This window comes from Benincasa hispida, chromosome 6 (genome assembly GCF_027475165.1).
Source record: "Benincasa hispida cultivar pf3 chromosome 6, pf3_genome.v1.1, whole genome shotgun sequence".
Classification (NCBI taxonomy): Eukaryota; Viridiplantae; Streptophyta; class Magnoliopsida; order Cucurbitales; family Cucurbitaceae; genus Benincasa; species Benincasa hispida.
The window spans coordinates 30,986,900-31,013,548 of record NC_143483.1 but is presented as its reverse complement, the minus strand read 5'-3'; the positions used below and the strand labels follow the sequence as shown (position 1 = coordinate 31,013,548).

Here is a 26,649-nt window from a genome sequence, read left to right as displayed (position 1 = left end):
TTCGTAATCTCGGCTGGGTCATAAAAACCGTTTTACCCCTAAGACTACATCTTGTTCCTTAAGTTCTACTAATCCTCTAATGAACAATTGGTTTAAGGTCCAACCTATAAACCGAACCCCTCTCGGGCTAAGGAGAGGGTGAGGCCCCTTGTTCAAGACCTGGATTCAGTACTAAAGGGAACAACCTATCTACTATCCCTATAACAGGTAGGAGTGAATTCCATCTTGCACCCTATGTTCTCAGCTATCCACCTGATCTTACCCCTGAAATGGGAGGCTTATTGGGCCAGCAATAATGAGCTGCCCTCACCTATGCAGATCTAAGGATAATTCCAAGTGAACAGGAGTTCATAGTTAGTTCAGGATTAAGATTAAGTTATCTAGGTCATAAATTAACGAAATAGTCAATTTTATACATAAAACGGCGTTTAGAACGTAAAAAGTGACTATTTCATGGTTTAGTCGTATGTAAACTCTTCACATAGGATGCCCTCACTTTCATGTCTCCACATGAACGGTTTAGGATTACATCATTTGTACTAACTACAAAATGGGTCATATCCATAGTGTCCCCAGAATAAAGCGCCCAACCTTATTCATATACTATAGACCATTTTGGCTATATATTTGAACTTGATCCACATTTATATCACTACATAAAGTTCAAACTTAAACTTAATAGCCTCAGATCCTTAGTTTACTGGATTCATGAATATAGAATTTAATTTTACTACAGATTTTCAATAACAGCTTTATTGAATAAGAATATGATATTGCAAACTACGAGTTTTAGGACATAAAATCCAACAAACTCCCACTTGGACTAAAACTCTTAGTAGGATCAAACGATGCAGAATTTAACTATGAGAAATTAATATTACATATGAGTACAATAAACATATGAATACAATAAACTAGGGCATTCACGCCCAACATAATCTCCCACTTATCCTAGTTTAGAAATATCATAGACCTAAACTCTGTAGGTGACCCTAAAAACCTTTAGCCGTGGGGGTTTTTGTAAAAGGATTAGCAATGTTTTACTCAGAAAGTATCTAGGTCACTACAACATCACCACGGTGTATGATTTCCCGGATAAAGTGGTACTTGCGTTCGATGTGCTTCCCAGTTTATGGCTTCGAGGTTCTTTTGAATTTGCAACTGTACCGTTGTTGTCACAATACAAGGTGATGGATAGATGCATATTTGGAACAACTTCCAAATCTGTCAAGAATTTCCTCACCCATACTGCTTCTTTTGCTGCTTCGCAAGCAGCTACGTATTTAGCTTCCATTGTGAAGTCAGCTATACAGGTCTGTTTTACGCTTCTCCACACTACTACTTCTTCGTTAAAAGTGAACACTGATCCAGATGTAGACTTCCTAGCATCTTAAGTTTGGAAATCAGAGTTAGTGTATCCAGTAAGGATCAGATCCTTAGCACTATACACGAGCATGTAGTCCCTAGTTCTCCTGAGATACTTTAAGATGTTCTTAACGGCAGTCCAATGATCACGTCTAGGATTAGACTGGTACCTACTGACGATCCCTACTGAGTAGCATATGTCAGGTCTAGTACATAACATTGCATACATCAGGCTTCCAACAGCGGAAGCATAGGGAATATTTTTCATATCCTCAACTTCTTGAGGTGTCTTAGGACATTGTTCATTTGACAGATGAATTCCATGTCTGAAAGGCAACAGACCCTTTTTTGAATTCTACATTTTATATCTAGACAACATTTTATCTATATTTGTCTTATAAGATGCTTGAGACATGGCTAGTGTCCTGTTCTTGCGATTCCGAACAATTTGGATCCCAAGAATATACTGCGCATTTCCTAAATCTTTCATTTGGAATTGTATATCTAGCCATTGTTTTATGTCAGTAAGATATCCTACATCATTCCCAATGAGTAGAATATCATCGACATATAAAACCAAGAACACTACAACAAAATTAATGATCTTTTTGTAAACACGAGGCTTATCAACATTCTGTTCAAAGCCATAAGATTTTATTGCAGTATCAAATCTTATATTCTAGGATCTAGAAGCTTGTTTTAATCCATAAATGAATTTCTCAAGCTTACAAACCTTTTGTTCTTGACCCTGAACTATAGACCCCTCTGGTTGAATCATATAGATACTCTCTTCAAGATTGTCATTCAAAAAGGTTATCTTGACATCCATTTGCCAAATTTCATAGTCATAAAAAGTTGCAATGGATAAGAGTATTCTTATCGACTTTAACATGGCAACAGGAGAGAAAGTTTCTTCATAGTCCACTCCTTCTCTCTAGGTATAACCCTTTGCCACAAATCGAGCCTTAAAAGTCTGTACTTTACCGACTTGAACTCGTTTTCTCTTGTAGATTCATTTACAACCAATTGGTTTCACATCACTTAGTTTATCTACAAGAGTCCAGACTGAATTAAAGTACATTGACTCCATTTCGAGGTCCATAGCTTTTATCCATTGGTCACATTCCACATCATTCATTGCCTGTTTATAGGTCAATGGATCCTCTACGCTCTCATCAAGTATGATGATTTGAGTTTCAGCTAAACCTAAATAGCGGTCAGGTTGATGAACAACTCTCCCACTACGTCGAGGCACTCTCAACTCTTGAGAAGGATGTGACTAACCAGAAATACTAGCTTTATCTATTACTTTAGTAGATGAACTAGGTATATTTGTAGCGTCTTTTGAAATTTCTTTCAACACTATTTTATTGCGTGGTTGATGTTTCTAATGTGGTCTTCCTCTAAGAATATGGAATTTGTTGATACAAATACCTTGTTTTCTTGAGGATGATAAAACAAACCATCCTTTATTTCCTTTGGATAACCTACAAATAGGCATAACTTTGAACGATATTCCAATTTCTTGGGATTTTGTATTAACACATGTGTTGGGCAACCCCAAATTCTAAAGTGACGTAAACTACTTTTATGCCCTTTCCATAGCTCATAAGGTATTTCTGAAACACTTTTAGAGGGAACGTTGTTCAATATATAGACAGCAGATTCAAGTACATATCCCAAAAAGGAATCAGGCAATTGAGCATAGCTCACATTGAGTGAACCATATCTAGTAAGACTATGACTTATTGTTCATTAGAGGAATTAGTGGTACTTAAGGAGTTAGATGTAACTACAGGGGTAAAACGATAAATTGGCCCAGCTGTACTTACGAGCGATTTGTGAAGGGTTATCGCGTTGTTGATTGGTTAATATGAACACAGAAATATATCTGTAGTGAGAAAAGTGCAGTTGTCGGTCTTTAGTGGAGTGCCCGACAGTTAATGAATGATGGATCCCGTGACTAAAGAGTTTAGTCAGTTATTCACGTACCGTTGGAGCTTCAAGCTACAGGTCCATAAGGTCCCTTTGATAGCTCAATGGGTTCAAGTTGAGAATCAGATTTTGGTTTAGTTTGAAGTATTTAAATTAATAAGAGGAAATTCAATTATATGTGATATAATTGGTGTAATGTATGTGATACATTATTTGGAGGAATTAATGTAAATATGATTTACATTAAGTACCATAAAATAGAAAAAGAACTATGGTTTATATGTTTCATATGATGAAATATTAAAACTATAGGTTATAAATATAATATAATAAGTTAGTTATCATATTTATTTATAATATATTAATTATATGATAATTAATTTTTTTCTCTAGTAATCGTTTGAGTGGGAGGTTATTGGAAGTTTTATGGTAACTGTGAGATAAAAGAAAATTTGTTTTCCTAAATTTAGAAGTGGTTCCATTCGAAAAGCTCTCACGGAAAAATGTTTGTGAAGTAAATTTGTTTTACTAAGCGATAGCCTTTGAGAGACTACACGATCAACTAAGCGATCGCTTAGAGTTGACTATACGATCGTCATTCAGCTGATCATTGTTAAGCGATTGAGTAGCAAAGTCTATGCAATAGACTGCCGTTTACTGAATGATCGAGTACATCGTCTATGCGATAGACCATGTTCTTATCTCCCACTTTCTCGATCATCTACTCAATCGTAGACCTCCTCTCTTCCTCAAGTCAAGATCATATAAAGCCCACAACCTGGATTCTCACACCGAGAATACCAAGGTAACACTTGTGGTAGTGTCTTTACTCAATTTGTGAATCGAGTTGGACTCGATTGGGATCGAGAAGCATCCGGACGATCGTTGTGTTCGTGTTCGATGGTGTTTCTGATCATTGCGTTCGAGAGTTATTATGGACGTATTATAGACTGATCGAGGGATTCTTGAAGAATGATTCTTCAAAGGTACGCATACTCTATCCCTTGATTCTATGGTAACATGTTGTAATTTCTATTAATGCATGACCTGTTAGTTTCAATTTAAAGACTGTAATGGTTAGTGTTCAATCGGAATGGAATTTGGAACGATCCCATCCGCTGCTCATGGAAATCCTCATGTTAGATTTCCTTCATAAACAATGTTATGAAATCCTGTAATGTAAATGTGTTAAGTTTCGAGTAATCTGTTCAGTATGTTACTGAAATGTATGTATTCAGGGTTCGAAATAAGTTAAACAGATTAGTTAGGCAATAAGTGCCAGCAAAAGGCTTGATAACTGCTGCAATCACATCTCCTTCTAGGTTAAAAGGGTAATCTGGAGCGGGGTGTGACAAGCAGCCCACTACAGTGGTACACTGACGCACAAAAAAAAAAAGCTCAAAACCCACTATTGGTACACTTAAACATAATAATAATAATAACAACAAGAAAAAAAACTAATTATACTTTTTTATTCCATCACATCACATTAGTCCCTTTTTAAATTTTTTTAATGATAATAATAATAAGAAATTGAAAATGGATGACATATTATAATAAAAATTTAATGCAATAAATTATAGTAATTATAATAATAATAATGGTAATTATAAAATAAACTTACTTTTTCAAACAAAACTAAACAAGCTCACCTATTTAACACCCAATTACACCTTTATTCTCGAATTCCTTTTCCACTAAATTTCTCTTTTTTTCTCTTTCTGATTTCTTTCCGAAACTCTCTCCACCTCCAAAACTCAAACATGACCATAGTTCTCACTTTGCTACCAAGAAGATGGTTCTCTATACCAAGGCTACTTTCTTTTCTCTTTTTGTTCTCCCAACAACATTAACACACACATCTTCTCTTTCTTTCTTTTCCTTTTTTTGAAAAATTAAAAATTAAAAAAATGACGTTAGCAAAAAAAATAATAATAATAATAATAAGATATGTTAGAAAAAGAACAAGAGAGGGGGGAGAAAAAAAGAAATATGAAAAAAATAAAAGAATAAAGAAAATAACGATGGTAATAAGAATGAGAATTTGAATAGATGAACGAAAATGCAAATAGAAAACAACTAATGACAATAATGAGAGCATATTATAGATTTAAGTCATGAGTATGAACATAAAAAAGAGAAGAGAAAAACATTATAAATATTTAAATAGGGCACAAATACAAAAGTATAACGAGAAGAAAATAACACTAATAAATAACAATAATAATGGAAGAAAAAAATGAAAAAAATGATAACATAATAATAATAATTAAAAAAAAAAAAAGCAAATCATAATATCTCTGTTACCTCCTTCCTTTTTTTACATATCTGAAAAAGACAAAGAGTTTGTAAGTTTTTCTTAAGTTGAAGGTTGTTTTAGCTCTTTCAACTTTAATGACTAGCTAGAGAGGAGATTGAAGCTTGTAGATTACGGTATGGATCCTCAGAACGTTTGCCTTACCGTATGCAACTTTCAACTAAGCTTGGCAATCTCACTAGTTTCTCTTTGTATTCTTCTAGGGTTTTCACTTGGTAGCTTTTTTTTTTTTTTTTTTGCAAGCGATTTTTTTTTTTTTAGGTAGGAGATAGTATTATAACTAAGTTTTTTCTTCCTTTTCTTCCGCCCTTCCCCTTTGAAGCACATCGTTTATAAAGAAAAAAAAGTTTGCCATTTATGTGTATAAACTCCTTTTGCCCTAGATTTTAAATTTGAAATGTTTTCCCAAATGTAAATAAGCCAAAGTGTGGATGGAAAGTAGGAAGTTTTGATTTTGTTACTCTAAAAATAGTTGGATCAATAATTTCTTTCATTTCAAATATTTCTTCATCCATTAGTTCCATAAGAAAAACCAAAGGAGAGATAACAACAAGAATATAAACTAATGAAAAATGTAACTACCAAGTAACAAAATTAATTCGGACAAAATACGTGGCTACACAATAGATACTATGCATTGTGCATATTGGCTTGTGCTATGCTATAACTGACATGATAAGTATCTCTACTGGAGAGTAAGTTCAGGGTGGATTGATATTGAATTAAGGTTACGTTTACCTAACCATAATGAAAATTGGTGTAATTGGAATGAGATTCCATTGATGGTTAAATTGTAATAGGCCTGAATCACAAACACATTTGGATTGCTTTTGATCGTGTTTATCTAGAATTTTGAATCTGTCTCATTTTAATGTTACTGTTGCTATTTGACCCTAACGTTAATGGTAACAGTAACGGTAACAGTAACAGTGACAGTTACAGTAAAGATAACAATAAATGTGAAAAATTGATCATTTTCATACTATTACAATAATAATATCTGTAATGGTAATGATAACGATGACGGTAAAGTTAGTGGATCCCACATAATTTTCAACCGCAATCAGATTGAACACCTTGTATTTCTCAATCAAATTACATGATTTGATTATAAATTTCAAAATGGGCTCCACATCTCATTACCACTATAAAGAGTAGGTAAACAACAATAAAAGTAATCAATTGGGGCCCATTTTTTACATTACTATTGGGAGATTACTTTTCCATCAATGTAAAAGTGGCATAAATAGTTAGTCAATATTTTCATTATTTCCTAAAATTATCTAAAAAAGACTAATAATATGAGATACTATTAATAATTATTTTTTTACTTTCATGTCAAAACTTTTAAATTTATTTTAGGCTAAATCATAAAAAATATCCCTAAACATTGTATTTTGTGTTAAAAATACTCTTAAGCTTTCAAGAGTTTCAAAATGTCCTTAAACTTTCAAAAATAGTGCAAAAAAATGTCATTGTCGTTAGTTTTAGATGAAAATTGTTAGATGCTCCTTTAATGATCATTTTCTTTGAAGTTTTCTTCTATTAAAAAAGAACCAATTTTAAAACAATATACAGGTATTATCTTTCTTCATATAGATACGATCATTTTTCTCTCATTTATCCAATTAAAAATACCAATGGACCTCACAATCTTTATAAGTTAGATGAATCATTCCTCACATTACCAATTAGTTTTAAGATGAAACCTCATATTATCTAATATGGTATCATAGCTCATAAAACTCAAACAAGTATTTTGTCCAATAAAAAGAAATTGTGATCTAACCAAGAATTAATAGTGAACCCAAAAGAGACACTATCTTGAGGGGGCATATTGAGAATCCCACGTGACAAAAACCAAGAGACATCACACTTTTCATAAAATAGATAAACTATTTCTCATATTGTCAATTAATTTTAAGATGAAACCTCATATTATCTAATAATTCTTACATCAATTTTGTCACAACAAAATATAAACCAGAAATTCAAGTTAAAGTATATAATCCCACAAAATTCCAAAATAAAAATCTAAAACATAAAGAATGTAAAGAAGTGATTGAACATAGATTGAAGTAGGGGAGAGAAAGGAAATGGAAGAGAGAGGTGATGAGGTATGTAGATAAATGGTAAGAGCATTTTTAACTTTTTTCTTTTTTTTTTTAAGTAAGGGTACTAATACAACTTTTGAAAGCTTATATGTATTTTTGTAACAAGGTATTTGTTGGCTTTTTGGCCCTTAATCTCAAATTAATTAATTTTGATTAATTAATTCATTAATGTTTTGATGATAATAAACATGCTTTTATTCATTAACCATTTGAGTGTTTTGAAGTGTCTATTGTGTAGAGCTCGGAACAACGATTCAAACGCAATTTGAATCACTCAAATTAGAGGTTAAATAAAGAAGATGTGACCGATACAAGCTTAACAGAAAAATCCCGAGCTGATGATGTGGTAGAATCCTTTTAATCAAAGTGGACCAATAGAAAGGCGCTACTTGGAGAAATGAAAAAGTGACACATGATGGGCTTTTGATTTTTGAATTGGTTTTAAAAAGAAAATTGATTAAAATTTATTTTATATTTGTGTCTAACAGTAAGTTTTGGACACATGGTGCACATTTTCTTTTTGTTGGGTTTTGAAAGAAATAATTTTAAAATATATATATTACTATTATTTTTTTGTTAATGTCTAATGGCTAGTTTAGTTTAAATCTCAATCGTTCAATTTTGTTTACCAATATCTAATGACCCAAATTGAATTTGGATTTCACCTATCTCATTGTCGGAAATGTCCTCAAACTCGCAATTCGTAATTTTAAACATATTCTATTTCGCAATAAAAGTATTATTGAGACTTCAATAAAAGTATTATTCAAATTGCATTCTATAACAAAATCCAATAAATGAACTCATGACTATAGTATGAATGCTTAAATTTTATGTAGAGACATAAAAGAAGATCAATTTTTAGTATATAGCCAAAAAGGTATGTAAGTATATGGATGAGGTTGGATACCTCATCCTAGGGACACTACGGATGCAACCCACTTTGTATATTGATACAAACGATGTAATCCCAAATTCGTTCATGTGAAGACATGCAAGTGGAGGCATCCTATGCAAAAGACGTTTGCATAAGACCGGACCACGAAATAATCACTTTTCTTTATAACAACCATTTACTGTTAAAATTGACAATTTCAAATCAATGACCTAAGGTAACTCGATCTTAATCCTAACTATGAACTCCTATTTATTTGGGATTATCCTTTGATCTGCATAGGTGAGAGTGGATCAACATCACTACTTAATATGTCTCCCATTTTGGGATAAAACTGGATAGATAGCTGGGGACATAGTCCTGCAATAAGAAATTCACTTATACCCGTCTTAGGTTTAGCAGATAGGTTGTGGGCCCCGCCCTCGCATGATAGAGAGGGATATGGTTTATTAGTCTGACTATAAACCAATTGTTCAATAGAGGAACAATGGAGACTTAAGGAGCAAGATGTATTTGTAGGGGTAAAACGGTAATTTTGACTTAGCTGTAAATACGAGCGACCTGTGAAGGATCGACTTACTAATTATGTTTAAATCAAGTGGACAAAAATATATATATAGTGAGGAGAGTGCAACTACTGAGCGATAGTGGTATGTCTCGGTAGCTAAAGAATATTGATTAATTTAGTTTAAAGAGTTCAGCCAATTAATCTCAAATCATTGGAGCTCGTGATCTATAGGTCCATAAGGTCCCTTTACTAGCTCGTAAAAGATTAAACCTTGGATTAGAATATTGAGTGAATTTAAAATGTTCAAATTCAATTTAGGGTTTGGATAGTTATAATCAATATAATTAACGTTTAAATTATTAAAATTAAACGTATTTGGAGAGTTCAATATATTTAAATAATGATTCAGATTACATGATTAGGGATTCATATTTGAATTAGGCGTTTTATTAATTTAATATTTGATATTAAATTGTTATTATTTAATTAATTAAATTTATTTAATTAATTCTTTAAATTAAATCAATTTCAAATTGTAAATTCAATTTCAGGAATTGAATTTATGTTTAATTTAATTAAGTTAAATATTAAATTAAATTAAAATTTGATAAATTGATGTTGTTAGTGGATTTTTCCCAAATACTTATTTTAGTGGATTTTTCCATTCTCTTACACCTAGCCCATTTAATTAAATGTCTTTTGAAGTGTTAATTGGATGTTTAATTAGTGCTTGCATGTTGAAGTTGAATAAATACTTGAATTCTAATTTTTTTTATGGGTATGCAACTTGAATTTCAGAGAAAATTCAACTGAAAAATTGTTTTCCTTTCCAACCCTCCAAAACCATTCAAAATTCTCTTTCAATTGGAGCTCCACCACTCAATTCAAGGATGAGATCAGTAGAGAAGACACTCTTGATGGTCTACTAAAGAGATTGAAGGTCAATTTCGTGGAACTTACAAGGATTAAGTGGAAATCTACAAAGGTAGTAAAACTGAAACCCTATTGTTTTGAAACTATGAGTTTGCATGCTTGTTACTTAAATTAATATAAATAGAGTGTTTGATGATTCTGTTAGCTTCTGTATATTGCATGTTTACTCTATCACCCATCTCTTTTTAAACTATTCATTTCTCCAAAACTAAAATAACAATTTCACATTTTTTTTACAATCTTCTATAATCCATTAAGTCTCCATTGTTGCTCTCTTGAAGCTTCAATTTTTTTTTCTTTTCATCTTCTTCTTGAGAGAGATATTTTATATCGTGAGGATTGATTTTTCATGAGCTTAACATTTGTAAACCCACTTTATTAAGAGAGTTGTAAGAGTGTTCTTTAACATTTACCAACATTTTATAAGGGTTGGTCTTGATCCATAAAAAGAGCGGATGTAACGGTTTGATTCTTATCCATAGAAAGGACTGAGTTTTCTCTTGAACTCACAAAGAGCAATATAGCATTTGGCTCTAATCTGTGGAAAGAGTCGGTGAGATCATTATACAAAATTCCAAGAAGTGCTTGAGAAAGCAGATGTAGGTTGAGTTTAACCGAACCACTATAAAAATTTTGGTGTCAATATCTCTATCCTCTTCTATTTAATTTTGCAATTAAAGGAATATTCACCTCTTCTAGGGTTATCGTATTGATCCTACGGTATTAATGGTTTTGGTTCATATATTAATAGTTAAGGTATTTTTTAACTTTCTTTTTAAATTTAAGAGATTTTTAAAGTATTTTAGAGTTCAATGGTATTTTTAAAACTAAACACTAACGATTTTCATCCATGACTAATAGTAGAGGTATTCTTTTTTAACTCTTTTTGAAAGTTTAAGGATATTTTTACCACTTTTAAAAATAAAATTCATGGATTTTTTTTTTTTTTTTTGTAAAATTTAACTTAATTTTATTATAGTCTCAAACTTTATTCTAGTTTCTCAACTTTTACATTAATTTCAAACTTTAGCACTTGAACTTAAAAAAAGTAAAAAACTATTTTGGTATTTGCTATTACTCTAGATGCTAATATTGGGTCATAATAGTTATCCACAAATAACATGGAACTTTCATATATGCACAAATCAACATATAACTTCACATATATAAAGCCACATTGTCCATTGTATTAAACAATCAACAATATGTATTAACCCAAAATTATTAATATTCCTTTACAAAATAAATATTTAACTCAAGAGTGTAACTTAGTGATTAAAACATCTTTGTGTTCCTCTGAGAGTTGGAACCGAAAAAAAGACCTTTTAACAAGATCAACATACAATAGAACTGAAAGCTTAATATATAATGAGCAATTTAAAAGTTTATGAATTGAAATTAAACAACATTTTAAATTCCGAAGTCTAAAGAATGAGATTTAAATCAATTAAAAATTTTAATGGGATAACCATTTTGTTTTTTTTTTTTTATTTGAAAATTAAGTTTATAGACCCTACTTTCGCCTTCAAATTTCTTCCTTTGTTATCTAATTTTTATCGATGGTTAAAAAACCAAGCCAATTTTTTAAAACTAAAAAAGTAACTTTTTTTAAAAAAAAAAAAAATCGTTTTTGTTTTTGGAGTTTGGCTCAAAATTCAACCATAGTACTTAAAAATGATGCAAATTATTGTAAAAATATTAGGAGAAGATAGACTTAATTTTTAAAAACAAAAAACAAAATACGAAATAGTTACCAAAGCTAACTATTTTCAAAGTTTGAACCTTCCATTAAGAAAAGTAAATACTAAGTTACAGAAAGTACCTTCACAAGGATGAAAAAAAAACGATATTTTAAAAGTTCAAAATTAAGAATCAAAATAAAATAAAATATAAAGATTAAGACTTAAATTGAGAATTTTTTTTTTAAAGGAACTTAAATGAGAATATTAAAAGTTCATGAACCAAACAAAACGACTTTTAAATCAATTCATAATTTTAACTATTTTCAAAGTTTGAGATCTTCCATTTTAAAAAAAAAAAAGGATAACTATATAAATATCCTTTAAATTAGGTATATTTTTCATATATCCAAGTTTACCAAATTTTGTTCACAAATGACCACAGGTCAGATCTACAAATTTTCGTAAAAGTTCAGTCCAACCCCCAAAAATAATAATAATAATAATAATTCAATAGTGGTTGGATTCTAATATGTGGAAAAAGTGTATATATTCCCATTGGTCACGTGATTACAAAAAAATTAAACCCTTTTAGCATCTTAGAAAAATAAATTCAAAAAAGGAAAATGGTGAAACTTCGTCTTCAAGCTTCTTGGACTGACCTTGGGACGGAGAGCAATTGATGGGAGAATCGTAATCTTCAAGAAAGCTAAAGTTTAAAATGTCAATATGAATGTCGAAATTTCGAGATCTCAATTTTACAAAAATATCGATAAAATATCAATGTCAATAGATATTTTTTAAAAAAATTATGAAAACAAAAAATTATAAAAATTAAATTAATAAATAAACATTTTATTATTAGTAAACAAGTTAAACACTTATTACTATTCATCATTATATTTAAACTAGTAACATTCTATTGCTTGTACTTTATACTTCATCGATTTATCTACGATTTAATGAAAATATTGATGTCAAAACCATGGAAATACAAAAACATCTATAAAAATATCGAGATGTTGATAGAAGTTTAATACCATTCATAGCCTATTTGGGCGAGTCTATATATCTGATTCCGTTATATGTTTGATATATTAATATATATACCCCTTAGTCTTTTGTATATAAATTATATAAATAGGTATTGACGGAAATTTTCTTTTTTTTAAAAGAAAAAGAAAGTTAATATAGTGAAATAGTCAACATATCATATGTCCAATCGTTTTTATATTTATATTTAGTAATGGAACAAACATAAATGTTAATATATGGTTACACCTAGATTAAAAAGTGTATATGCATCAAATATCATATGTCGATCGTTTTTAAGCATCATCGTTTATCATGTGTATACTATTCATGCATATCTAATATAAAATAATGCAACACAAAAATATTTATTTAGTCAAATTATAAATTTGGTCTCTATGATTTGAAATAAATTAAATTTAAGTTAGAATTTCATCTTTATAGTGTGATAAAACCTCATGAATAATCCTTATAGAATGATAAATCCTCGTAAAGAGTTTCTATAGTAAGAACTATTTATGAGAGTTTTATCAAATTATTCACATGAATTTTAACTTTTAATCTATAAGGAAAAATTCTAATTTTCTCCTAATTATAGGGACTAATTGTGTAATTGAATATATTAATTCCTATCTTGACAAAATATACATGGTATATTTTCATAAGTCCTAAAAGAAAATGTCAAAGGTTTAAAAGTGAGATGAAATGTTATGAAAATGGCAAAAAAAAATAATAATAAAAAAAAAATCAATATGGTTAAGAGAAATTAATGTGAATGGCCATAGGAGGAAATAACATTGGATAATAAAGTCAAAGGATGGGAGTCAATAAAATTGGAAAAGAAGAGAGAATAAATTGCTAAAATATATGCTAAAATAATGGGATATCCAAATCAGTAAGATGAAAATTGTGATAAATGTTTTTTTTTAAAAAAAAAAAATGTATACTAGTTTGGAGAGATCAGTAAGAAAAAAATATACATCAATCTAAAACTGAAAATTTTTCAAATGTTGCCTCATTATGAAAATAAGATTTAAAACAACCCAATTAAACAAACATATTCCTAGTCTTTTAGGATTGCAACTATTTAGCCTTTTATAATGATTTCAAAACTACCATTCGAGTAAAAATAAATGTGGCAGAGACCTAGAAGTTAAGATTCAAACACTACCATATCGTCCAAAGTCATTGCGACACTCATTTCAAGTTTGTATTTCAATCTAAAATTCTAATAAATTTCTACTTAAATTGTAGTTTTGAAACATTTAAGGCAATATTACAACGTTTAGATGTATTTTTCAAAGAAATGACAGAGTTCAGGAATACTTTTTTGTAATTTAGCAACAATTTTTTTTTTAAGACTCCATTTTTCAATTTTTTTTAAATTCCATTCTCCAAATAGAGAGAGCCAAATCTAAATCTTTCAAGTTTCAAACCCATATGGTTCAGCCCATTATGTTAAGAGAAGAAAGACCCAAATCCAAATCTTTGAAACTCACATGGACTAGCACATTCTCAAGAGATAGATAGAATGAAAGAAAGCCAAAGCCAAAGCCAAATATCTCATTCTCTCTCTCATTTTCTCATGAGAGAGAGAGAATGGATAAGGGATAAGGTTATGTGGCAAGTTCCATCCAATGAGAAGAGAGAGGTTTGATCAACCACAGCCTCCCACAAATTTCCATGGCCAGTGACCACCAACAACAAAAACTTAAACTGACCCCCAAAACCAAATCTAAAAATCTCACCTCATTCTTCTTCTCTGCCACTGATCCTTTCACAAGCCCAAGGCAGCAGAAGCAAAAGCAGCAGCCATGGCAACTGCAACCTCCCCCATTGCCAGCCAGCTCAGTTCCAGCTTCGCTTCATCCAACACCAGAGCTTTGATCTCTCCCAAAGGCCTCTCCGCTTCGCCGCTCCGACGCATCCCTACAAGAACACACTCCTTCACCATCAGAGCTATCCAAGCTGATAAGGTAAACTTAACCAACCCCATTTCTCAATTCTACATCATCTGCCTCTCTTTGGAGCTTTTAAGATATATATATATATATATATATATATATATACACAAACACACACACACACACCAAGTAATGCATACTATTTCAAAGGATATTAACCTTAAACTCTAAGAAAGTAATATAAACGTATTAGTTGTATAAAAGTTTAAAGGGTGTGTTTGAGAGTACTTTTATTGTAAGCGTGCGTCGCAGTTACGAGGAGAGAAGTTAACCAGAAAAAATGTATGTAAAGATATTAAGATGAAGAGAGCGAACATAAGTATAGTTCAAAGATAATTATCATGTACACTTTCCATTATGGAGGATATACAATAAGAAGAAGCGTGTAACAATACGGTAGAGAAAAGATGCGGTAGTGAAAGAAAAATTAATGCAAAAAATGTATGTGAAGAGAGTAATTAGGAAAAAAAAGGTATTCAAAGTGGAATAAAAAAACACATGCCATGCAAAGATGTTAATAAGGTATTGATGAAACCTTTGCAGCCAACTTACCAAGTGATCCAGCCAATCAATGGAGACCCATTCATTGGAAGCCTTGAGACTCCAGTCACCTCAAGCCCACTGATAGCATGGTACCTATCAAACCTCCCAGCCTACAGAACAGCAGTCAGCCCATTGCTGAGGGGAATTGAAGTGGGCCTAGCCCATGGTTTTTTTCTGGTCGGCCCATTTGTCAAAGCTGGCCCTCTAAGGAACACAGCCTATGCCGGAGGAGCCGGCTCACTCGCTGCTGGCGGTCTCATTGTCATTTTGAGCATCTGCTTGACAATGTATGGCGTTGCATCCTTCAATGAAGGAGAGCCATCCACCGCACCATCTTTGACCTTGACTGGACGGAAGAAGAACCCTGATCCATTGCAAACAGCTGATGGGTGGGCGAAATTCTCCGGCGGGTTCTTCTTCGGTGGGATCTCTGGTGTGATCTGGGCATACTTCCTCCTCTATGTCTTGGACCTCCCTTACTACGTCAAGTAGATTTTGTATCATTTTCTGTTTCTGCAATGCAACTTCCATGTGTTACGGGAACATAAAATTGTATATTTTCTGCCAAACCTCTTTGTTAGATCCTTTGTGATTGCATATTGATTTCCCTTTTGGAACTGTTATGTATGTACCGTCCTTCCATTTGCTGCTTCACAAACAATAGCTTCTGTGATACTGCATTATAAATTGATAGGAGAAGAATATCAACAATACTTTGATACTATTTTCTTTTCTGTCATAAGAGAATTAACATATAGAAGTTATCAAGAAAGAAATGGAAAGGGTAACAAAATGAATGGTGATTAATTTTTCTAATCATGGACAAGCATTCACCTTGTTATGGGTACACAGGTGATTCAGAAAAAACTTCAACATATTCACACTTTAGAATCGTCTTTCCTCGCATTGCTTGCATATGCCTCTAAGCACTAATATGGTGAGGGAATTTAAAGAGTAGAAAAGTGCTTTTAACAAAAAAAAAATTCCTTGAAAATTTCTAGAACGCTTAAATCTATTTTTAAGCAATTTCTTCTAAACCACTTATAGAAAAAGTTCTCAAAGGTCTCCGTCTACCATTGATTCTTACCATGTGTGAGAGCGTTTCTGTAAGCAATACTTTTCCAGACTCGTCCGCACACACATCAATATGACTAAACTTCTTGTGTTTCTGAAACTCTGTTATTGAGGTGGTGGTAAGACTGAGCCATTGGGTTTCACAGCATAGTATCTTCAATTCAGTATCCTTTCCTACAGGAAAACCAAGTGGTAAAGGTTGTGATTTAATTCACCAAGTAATCCCTGGCTCATTCATTTACATAAATTTTCAATCACGTTCGTGGAATTCCAATTATATGGTTTGAATTACAGCAGATCTTACTTCAATCCTTCAGTTCAGGCATGTGAGATGTGAAGTTCATCGTTATAAGTAATCATGGTCTCGGAACTGCACTCTTAACATCTAAGAAGCATAATCCTTCTAATCAATTTATTTGCCTTGGTTCCCCCAACAGTGCTATGAACTCCAATCAGATTAACGTAATAATGCATGAAAATCCATATGCATCAGATTCTCATTCTCGGCTCACCAATAATCACCACAAGAGCAATGACCAGAGTTAAAACGATGGAAACGATGAATATCTCGAACAATGATCTCCCTGCCTAAGAGTTGAGATGTTAACTTCATAAAGTTATGACAATCAGTACATACCCGAAGGTTCTTCATGATTCGGATTGGAATGGCAGAACCCAAACTGATTATGCCATAAGCCAGTGCAAGCTTTTCACTATGCCAACCAAGAAGCACCTCACCCTGTTCTTCTTCTACATCCTGCATCACCAATTTTACATCATACAAGTACCCAATTTCCTTCAATCTTCCAATGAGCTTGTCCAGATATTCATATATTTGAACATGTTGAGGGTGTGATTGGTCTCCCGCAACAAAAGAGTGAACTTGATTTTTCACATGAATCCAAGATTGACCAGGTGTTTTGTTAATCCCTCTGTGTTGCATAGATCTTCTTGTTCTTGAAGCTTCTTCCCACTTTTGACTGCCGGAGCACATGTTTGATAGTAAAACATAAGACCCTTCATCTTGTTGTTCGAGACTAAACAATTTTTCAGAAACCCAGTTTCCCATTTCAAGGTTCTTGTAAAGCCGGCAGGATGATAAAAATGCCTTCCAAACTGCACTAAGGTGTGATAAATCATTCTCATAGATGAACTCTTTGACTTCATTCAAGCATCCAGCTCGACCGTAAAGATCTACCATACAAGTGAAATGCTCAACCTTAGGCTTGATTGCATAAACATCCTTCATCATATTAAAATATAGACGGCCATGTTCAAGCAACCCTGCATGACTGCAAGCTGTTAAAACTCCAACAAAAGTGACCTCATTTGGTATAATTCCCTCATATCTCATCCGTTCAAACAGTCTAATGGCTTCCTTGCCTTGCCCGTGTAAAGCATATCCAGCGATCATGGAAGTCCATAGTACAACATTTAAGTAATTAGTTGTTTGCTCAAAAATTCGATGGGCACAATCCAAACTTCCACCTTTAGCATACATGTCAATCAAGGAGGAAGCCAAGTGAGCATCAAGCTGTTCTCCAGTTTTCTGAATATATCCATGGATTTGACGTCCAAGCTCCAAAACTCCAGCATTAGAACAAGCAGACACAACACTTGCAATGGTAAATTTGTCCATTAGAACCCGTTCACGGACCATAGACACAACAGTTTTGAAGGCATTTTCATACTTGCCATTCCAAATGTATCCCGACACCATTGAGCTCCGCGAAACAATTTCGGTCATCATGTCGCTACATACAATGTTGGAATCTTGTTTCGTCACAAAACCTGAAGGCATTTGACTATATATCACCGATGCTTTTTCCAAATTTCCACATTTAATATACATATTTATCAGTGAACTCTTTACAAATCCATCATTATGAAGACCACACCTGATAATTCGGCCATGTACTTGTCTACCTAGCTCAATAATCAATAAAGAAGCAACTACACTTAAAGCTATGGAAGAAGTAACTTTGTTAAACTCGGGTTCATTCTCCACCATCTCATAGAGTAGCTCCAATGCTGCATTCAGATGCCCACCTTGCATTAGCCCACATATAATTGTATTCCAACTTGCTGTATTTCTGCAAGGCATGTTTCTGAATAAATCAAGAGATTTGTTAACATCACAACTACGGACATACACACCAAGCATTATGTTGTAAGTAGCAGTACTCTTTTCTCTCATTGAATCAAACAACTTTTTCGCACAATAAAAGTCATCAAACTTAGCATACAAATCAAGCATAGAATTCTCCAAGACAACATCTAAGTTAACCCCATTTCTCAGTATCCATCCATGAATTCCCTTACCCATTTGCATATCACCTACTCTAGAGCAAAGTTTAAGAACAGTAGACAAAGTAAAATGATTTGGACAAACACCTTCAACTAGCATTTTTCTAAATAGTTGCAATGCCATTTCAGAACAATTTATTCTAGAAAAACCCGATATAAGGACCGTCCATGTAAGAACATCTCTACTGGGCATTTCATCGAACAGTTTCTGAGCATCGTTTAATTTCTCAGATTTCACATAAGAGCTCAAAACAAACTTCCCAGATTCCAAAATAGAACCATTCTTGACCATTTTGGCATGAAGGGTATTGACTAAAGAATCATTTGAAGTGTGGTAGCAACAGGACTTGAACAGCTGGTGTTCAGACAAGTTGAATGATATGATTTTTTGGGCCATTGTAACTTGACAAATAGGATGAGGAAGTTTCAGAAAAGCAGTTGCAAAGCAACAACTGCTTAGATTCATTAATCTCATTTTAAACCACCTTCTTCAACAATGTAGGTGAAAGAAAGAGATGATTCTTCAATTGAATTCAAAAGAGCATGAAAGTAATGAAGAAACCCAAAATCCAAATTCAAATCCCTTGAACGCTGACCATTTGAAGCAATGGATAGTCTGAAATCCCTGAAGCCGAACTTGCTTTTTGAGTTCATAGGGCAGAATTCACGAAGATTTAAATTTAAGTTTTCTTTTGGGAAAATCGACAAAAATGACTCCTTAAAAAGATTTTCTTCGTAAAAAACGACCCTTTTTAAAAAAATGTATTTTCCCCTCAAAATTTACCATTAGATGAGAAAAGAACATTATACTTTTTTTTAAGAAAAAGATTCAAAACTTCAAAATCAAACAATCCTTCTATAACCGTTTTCTTGGTCAACTCTCACATTCCTTTCAAAACTCATTTTTTTCTTCAACATTTAGGTTCATATTCATCAGTATTTTCACACATTTTAGGGAGTTTTGATTTTGGATTTGTCGACATTGTTGTTGATTTCATGCTTCTATGTATCCTTATATTTTATTTGGTTATAATAGTAATTTTCGATCTTGTTTGAGCTTATTTGATTAAAAAAATTAATCTTTTTTGGTAACTAGTTTATGAATTTTATTTTCACGGGGTTTCATAAATTTTTGGACTTTTTTTGTGAAACAAATGTTGCATTTTAAAATGATTTTTTAGACCTATAGATAGCGTATGAGTTGATTTGTACATTACAAATCTTTTTTTAAAAAAATTCTGATATTCTAATGTTAAGGCCTCCTAATTCGATAAGCCCGACTAGGCTACTTGAGATCTTGACCGGGCAGGGACTGGGGTGGGATGCGGGCAACTCGAGACCGGAAAGGGAGTGGGATCGGGTGCAAAGTGTATGTACGCTACTGTTTTTTAGCCCGATTCATACTCGATCGGGCAACTTGAGATATTGACCGGATGGAATGTGGGCGGGCTGGGACTGGGGTGGGATCAAGCGACTTGGGACCGGGAAAGAGGCGGGATTGGGTGTAGGGTATTTAAGTTATTATTTTTTAACTCGGTCCCGGGCCCGACTGGGTATGGGACCAGGCCAAAAAACAGTAGCTTACATACTGGTCTTAGAATTTTTTTTATGTTGTGTTGACTTTTAGTTTATCTATTTGATGAAAAATGTATGTTATAATGGAATTGAAAATGAAGATTCATGCTAATAATCATTTTCCTGCAACCCTTTCATATTGTTCTGATATAGAAAAAGTCATCCTTAAAATTAAGAAGAAACTAACCCCGACACAATTAGTCATGTTTAGGTAAACATGTTTTGGTCCTCTCCTTAACACAAACATCATCTTCAATAGACCACTGATTTACTATATTTTTCTTTGAGAGGTGGAGAAGCCTAGGAAAGATGTCATTAGTTTTAATCTTCTAGGGAATAAGGTGTCATTCAGTCAAAGAGACTTTAACTTTATTACATGAGGGGAGAAAATACTTGTGCTAGACTTAGAGGTAAGTATTTAAATGTCAATGAGGGTATGAATACATATGAGTTGGACTCCAAAAATCAGTGGTATACCAATCCATCCAAAATTGTCCATAACTTTGCAAATTCATGCAAAATCATACATAACTTCTACCAAAATCAATAAAAAATAATAGACAGAATTAGTAATAAATCCATGCTTCACTCGGCAGTATTGAAAGTCGTTTTGTTGTATCCCCGTTGCCCACATCTGGAATATTTGTGGACTTAATGAAATTCACCTGCAGAAGAAAATCTTGTTGTTCATGGGCGACCTACTATTGGAACTCTTTTTGGAGGCAATGTTTTAACGTCAATGAAATCTGATGATTGTTTCCACTCTGAAAAGTGCCCAAGTGGACGTATAGGTTCAGCATAAGTAGCCAATACTGATTCGACAGAGTATACCCGTGAGCAAAGAGAGATAGGATCAAAATTTTGAATCCTGCATGCACCAATCATGTGCGAATAAGGGAGTTCATAATAATCAAACATGCAACAGTACAGTTCTTGCGTGAATATTGACATGGCCTCCCAAACCCCATCTATGACCTCAAACTCATGTTGGTCAATTGGCCTAACTTCGTGTCATCTTTCTCTGTCTATCGCCTTACGAATTATTGACATTGCATAGTTCGACAATCCAAATTCACTAGTATATGTATCAGTCTGACGTATGTAATACAAGTCTTGTAACCAACCTCTAATATGGTCTAGAAATGATGTAATTGGTAACTGTCATGCGTCTTTTAACACCCCGTTTATGCACTCAACTAGATTTGTAGTATTTGATTGTACCTTCTGTTACATTAGTACACCCTAGCCCACCGCTCAAGACCAATATCTTCTAAGTATTTATGTGAACCTGGATACCCTGAAAATTGATTCCAATGGAAGTTGAACACAGACTCACGACATGCCTTAGTTTCTTTGTCGAAAATATCCAAAAAATCTTTATTCTTAAAATTTATTTATGAATTAGCTTTCAAGTGATGGATGCAGATATCATGAAATGTTTCTGAAAAGATCATGATAATTGCTTATTTAATGCTAGGGTGTCTATTTGACACGATAACCAAACCATGAACTTGTCCAATTGCACATCTTAATTGTTGAAAAAACCACACCCAAGATTATCGGTTTTTCCACTAGATATATCGAACACGACTGAGTATATTTGATTGTTTCCATCGACCCCAGTCGTAAGCAGGAGTTTACCACTGTACTTACCCCTTAAATGTGTTCCATCCACAATAAAAATGGGGTGAATGCAGTTTAAAAACCCCCTTAATGGAAGCACCAAGAGCGATGAAGACGTACTTGAAATATTTATCTTCCTACAAATCATATTCAAATATTGAACCAGGTTTTCAATTCTTCTAGTGACCCCCTAACAAGTACTAACACTTCTTCCCTTGCCCTCCATGCTTTGTCGTAACTTAAACTCACACCATATTCTTGTTTTATATCCTTCACGATGTCCTTCGGTCTATATAAATGACCAACGTCTTCAAACTTTGACTTTATTAAATGTCCAAGAACCCAACTAGAAGCTTGTCTATGATCGTTAGTCAATATTTCATTTCTACATGTGTGGACGTTGTCATACTTAGAGATCTTAAATATTTCACAATTTTTCAATTTAACGTCTTGAAGTCTCCATTTGCATTCTTCAACTAAGTATATAACTTTATATAATGTTGTGGTCGACTTCTTCACCCAAAACTGAAAGTTATCTTTAATTGTTAACATAGATAACTGCATCTTTAAATCCTTCTTAGATATAAATATGTAACCAACTTCTACATCTTGAGAAGAATAATATTGACCTGGCATAACAATTGTGCTACTAGATGGATGTGACAAGTTACGACCCGTTGCATGTGGAACATGAGACGAACCTCCATAGTCTTGGATTGTTCATTCTTCTGCATGAGGTGTATGGTGAGTCTTAATCTTGAGTTCATTTCCATCATCCTCCCTCCAAGATCGATCATTGAAATATTGACTTTGGTCTATATCATCCCCTAAGTTATGAGTTGCTAAATTACTAGGTGATGAAGTGATGAGTTAAAATATGTGGGGAACAATCGACATCCTGACTCCATCTTGCAATGTAATGGCCTAGATGTTGAAGGGATTTCTTTAGTTCATCGGATATATGATTTGTTTATATGAAACCATTAATTAATTGAACACTTTGGAAGCGTAGATACGTAAAGAGGTATTACTAAGACCTCTTCCCATGTGAGGAATGCATGTAAATCTTCATCATTCCAAATTACAAATGATAAGCATACTCCATATACACCCGGTACAAGACCAACTAAGTCTGGGGTTACCTCTATCGGGCCCTAGGCTAGGCCATGTTCTCAGAACACGGTTAGGCCCTGACCAAGTCGCCCCATATCCTCATACTCGGTTCCTATCGCATGAAGCCCGCTCGAGTGGTTTCAACCCATTTTCATTATACCTGGTGAAGATCGACTGAGCATCTAAAAAAAATAGTTTTTGTGTCTTTTCCTTTTTCTTTTTTTTTTTAAAAAAAAAAAAATCAAATACCCCCGTTTGTATACCTGGTTCCTATCCCATGAAGCCCCCAAGTAATTTCAGCCCATTTACATTGTACCCGGTGAAGACCTGGTGAAGCCGAACTGGGTATCTTAAAAAAATAGTTTTCCTATCTTTTCATTTTTGTTGTTTATTTATTTTCAAATATACTTCTTTATGACATTAGAAAAAAAAAATAAGCAAGCAAACAAGCATCAATACAAGTAAATGAATTCTAACATGAAAGAAATGATCAAACTATTCAATACAAAATTAAATACATACCTTCTTACGGAGTCTACAAAATCACAACTTCGTGAAATACAAGTTTGGTTGAAGAGAAACTTTTCGTTCTAGAGATAATTTAGGGAAGAGAACTTTTTGCTAATCCCAATTTTGTGAAGAGAATTTTTTGTGAATGGATTTTTTTTTTTTTTTTTTGTAGGTTGTAAAACAGTTAATTTTGGTGGAGAATTTTTGTTGTGGGTTGTATAACAACTTTTTTGTTGTAGGTTGATTGTTGAATTTAAAATTAATTTGGTAGGCTGGTTCTTGAATTTTAAACGGGAGAATTTAATAAAGGACGCATAAGAGTAATTGTATATAAAAAAGATTTCATGCTTACATCATTTTCATCATTAAAGGGTTAAAAGAAAACTTATTTTTAAAAAGAGGTAAAAAAAAAATACAAAGTCAACCCCCAAGGGGTCGTTTTTATCCATTTTTCTCTTTTCTTTCTTTGTTTTTTTAGTACAGATTTATTAATAATTCAGTATAGCAGGGTTTAAGGTTTAGTTTGAAAAAATGTCAAAAGCGAAAGTTGGTCTGATTTATAGCAAAAGGGTTGGTTTGCACCTGATTTCCATTTCTGATAATCCTAAAATGCCCTTGAGAATCTTAAATACACTGTAACTCTTTCACTAAATTTATGGTATCTGATTATTTTAACAACCTCTTATCTTTTCTTTAAAAATTGAGATTTATTCGTTAAAATATTATATATGTTTTCTTCGAATTTATTTACAAATTAAATATAGGAAAATTATCAAAAATAGAAAAAAATACAAAGTATTTACATACTATGGCAAAAAATCATATCAACGGATATTTTTAAAAAAAAATCCAAAACTACTCTCGATTTCCTACGGTGATTTTCCTTCTTCTTCTTCGCTTCATTTTTATTTAATTCCAAAACAATTTCATTCAATTCTATTCATCGCCGATTTCAATTCATTTTCTTGTTTGATTTCAATTCAATTGATCATTCATTGTCACCACACAGCTCAGAGGTTTTATTCTTCTTTGTCGATTCGATAGATCACAAAAGTACATCTTCTTCTCCTTTTTTCGTTGCCTTGTAATGTCTCACATTGTGTTGTCGAGTGAAGAACGGTTCTTCTTCTTCGAATTTCTTAGTATTCTCTTCACTTTAATGCTTTATTCTGCAAAGAAAACATTAAAAAAAAAAAAAAAAAAAAAAAAAACTCAGAGGACAACGACTATTCTTGCACCAATTCATAAACCAAGTTATTGAACTTTTGCTCCACAATTCCAACAAGTTGTTGCATATAACATTGCGAAGCTATTCTGGAAGCCAGTTAGTCGAAAATTCCAAATTAGTATAGGATTGGATCAAAAGGAGTCGATATAGACAAAGTGAGTGCTCTACCTCTATCTATCTCAGATAGACACCTATATTTGTCTATCAAGGATAGAACTCTATCTTTGATTATAAAGATAGAACTCCATCTTTGATTGATTTTTACTCCATTTATAATAGCTTATATGGTTGAAACATTGAAGTCTTAAAATTCCAAATTAGTTCAACATCTTATTACTGAAAGTGCATAAATGATTGATGATGTATTGTATTATTATTTGTCTGTCTTAGACAGAGATAGTGCTTTATCCCTATCTATCTCAGATAGATAGGTATAGATGTTTATCTTTGTCTAGTAGGGATAGACAAATATAGAATTTTATCTTTGTCTATATCAGATAGACAGATATAGACGTCTATCTTCGTCTATCTATGATAAACAAAGATAGAACTCTATCTTTGATTGATCTTTACTCCATTTATAATAGCTTATATGGTTGGAACATTGGATAGATAGAGATATACATAGATAGTGTTTATCACTATGCATATCTATAGTCATAGACAAAGATAAAACTCTATCAGTGTCTATCTAATAGATATTGATAGAGCTCTATCTTTGTCTAGCACTTATAGACAAAGATACTTTTTGGTATCTGACTTTGGCTAAAGATGCAATCAGCAGACATCCATTAGTTGCTCATGTAAGTGTTTGTTCTTTGGAAGGGTCTTTTACCACTATTAGTGGTGTGGGTGCTATTAGTAGTGTAGGTGACAATGGTGATAGAATGTTATATTTAAGTTCTTCTTCTTCTTCAAATGATGAAGTTATAAGAGATATTGTTTTATGGTGATTTGAAGGTAAAAAGTGTATTTCAAAGTAAAGAAGTACTTTCAAAGTTTTTTTTTACATAAATGCGGTGAAGAATAATTTTCAATAAATTCAAAGTCTGTTTAGTTTAAATGTTTACAAGAAGGCTGTAATTGATATATTAGGGCATCTCGGTATAAGAACAGTACGTTGTGGATACTTAGGAAGTATATTTCTAAGCATGACTGTCCATTAAACACAACTCAGAGTTGTCATAGGCAAGATTCTTCATCAGTAATTGGCAATTGCTTGATTGATGATTTTAGGTTCATGTCTATTGATCAATCCATTCCTAGAGACATTATCCATAAGGCCCATACAAAACTTGGAGTTAATATAATTTATCAAAAAGTTTAGAAGGCAAAAGAACACATAGTAAAGATGTTAAAAGGTGATGCAGTTGAAAAGTTGAATGAAATGAATCTAGGTATGATCCATTTTGCTTAGTAAATTTCTATCACTGTCTATCGTAGTAAACAATGATAGTTGTCTATCATTGCCTTGAAGGATCTCATACTGAGAGTTCCTTGAGCGTGTTCGTATCGCTTTGATCTCATCGTAACCGAAATATAAACAATATACATTCATCACAAACAGTTATGCAAATCAATCTAATTATCGGCATGCTAAGAACAAACAGAATCATAAGGGATAGAGTTCCATACCAGTTGAAGACTGTCTTCACACTCCGGAACTCCAACGCAACGGAAACCCTCCAAGAGATCTACCAACGCCCGACGGAAACGTCGACTGTAACAGCACGATCAATGCGAACACGAATGCCGCAATGGGGACGACACCACCATAATGAGCCCCGGGTATTCTCGGAGTAAAAACTCAAAGGGTGAGCTTTGGTGAATTTGATAGAGGATGGAGGAAAAATGAGTCGTGTAGGCGATAAACAAGTGGAAGAGACTTTAGGGCATCAACCTCAACATGCCTATCTCAGATAGATAGGGTTAGA

General features: G+C 32.9%; 1 protein-coding gene and 1 pseudogene across 3 annotated transcripts; one reads left to right on the top strand and one right to left on the bottom strand.

The window, feature by feature from the left end:
* Positions 1-14,532: 14,532 nt before the first annotated feature.
* PSAL (photosystem I subunit l) lies at positions 14,533-16,009 on the top strand. Its single transcript, XM_039033623.2, has 2 exons — positions 14,533-14,754; positions 15,286-16,009. Exons 1-2 carry the CDS (start codon positions 14,593-14,595, stop codon positions 15,775-15,777), a joined length of 654 nt encoding a protein of 217 aa, XP_038889551.1. The 5' UTR covers positions 14,533-14,592; the 3' UTR covers positions 15,778-16,009.
* A 363-nt stretch (positions 16,010-16,372) lies between these two features.
* Positions 16,373-19,491, bottom strand: LOC120079442 (putative pentatricopeptide repeat-containing protein At3g23330 pseudogene; annotated as a pseudogene). 2 transcript variants are annotated; one of them, XR_016530092.1, is made up of 2 exons: positions 16,664-19,439; positions 16,373-16,533 (listed from the first exon to the last, which is right to left on the bottom strand). The product of XR_016530092.1 is annotated as a putative pentatricopeptide repeat-containing protein At3g23330 pseudogene, transcript variant X1 (transcript). The 2 variants fall into 2 exon arrangements; XR_016530093.1 differs by lacking the exon at positions 16,373-16,533 and having other exon boundaries at positions 16,557-19,491.
* Between the last annotated feature and the right edge of the window lie 7,158 nt (positions 19,492-26,649).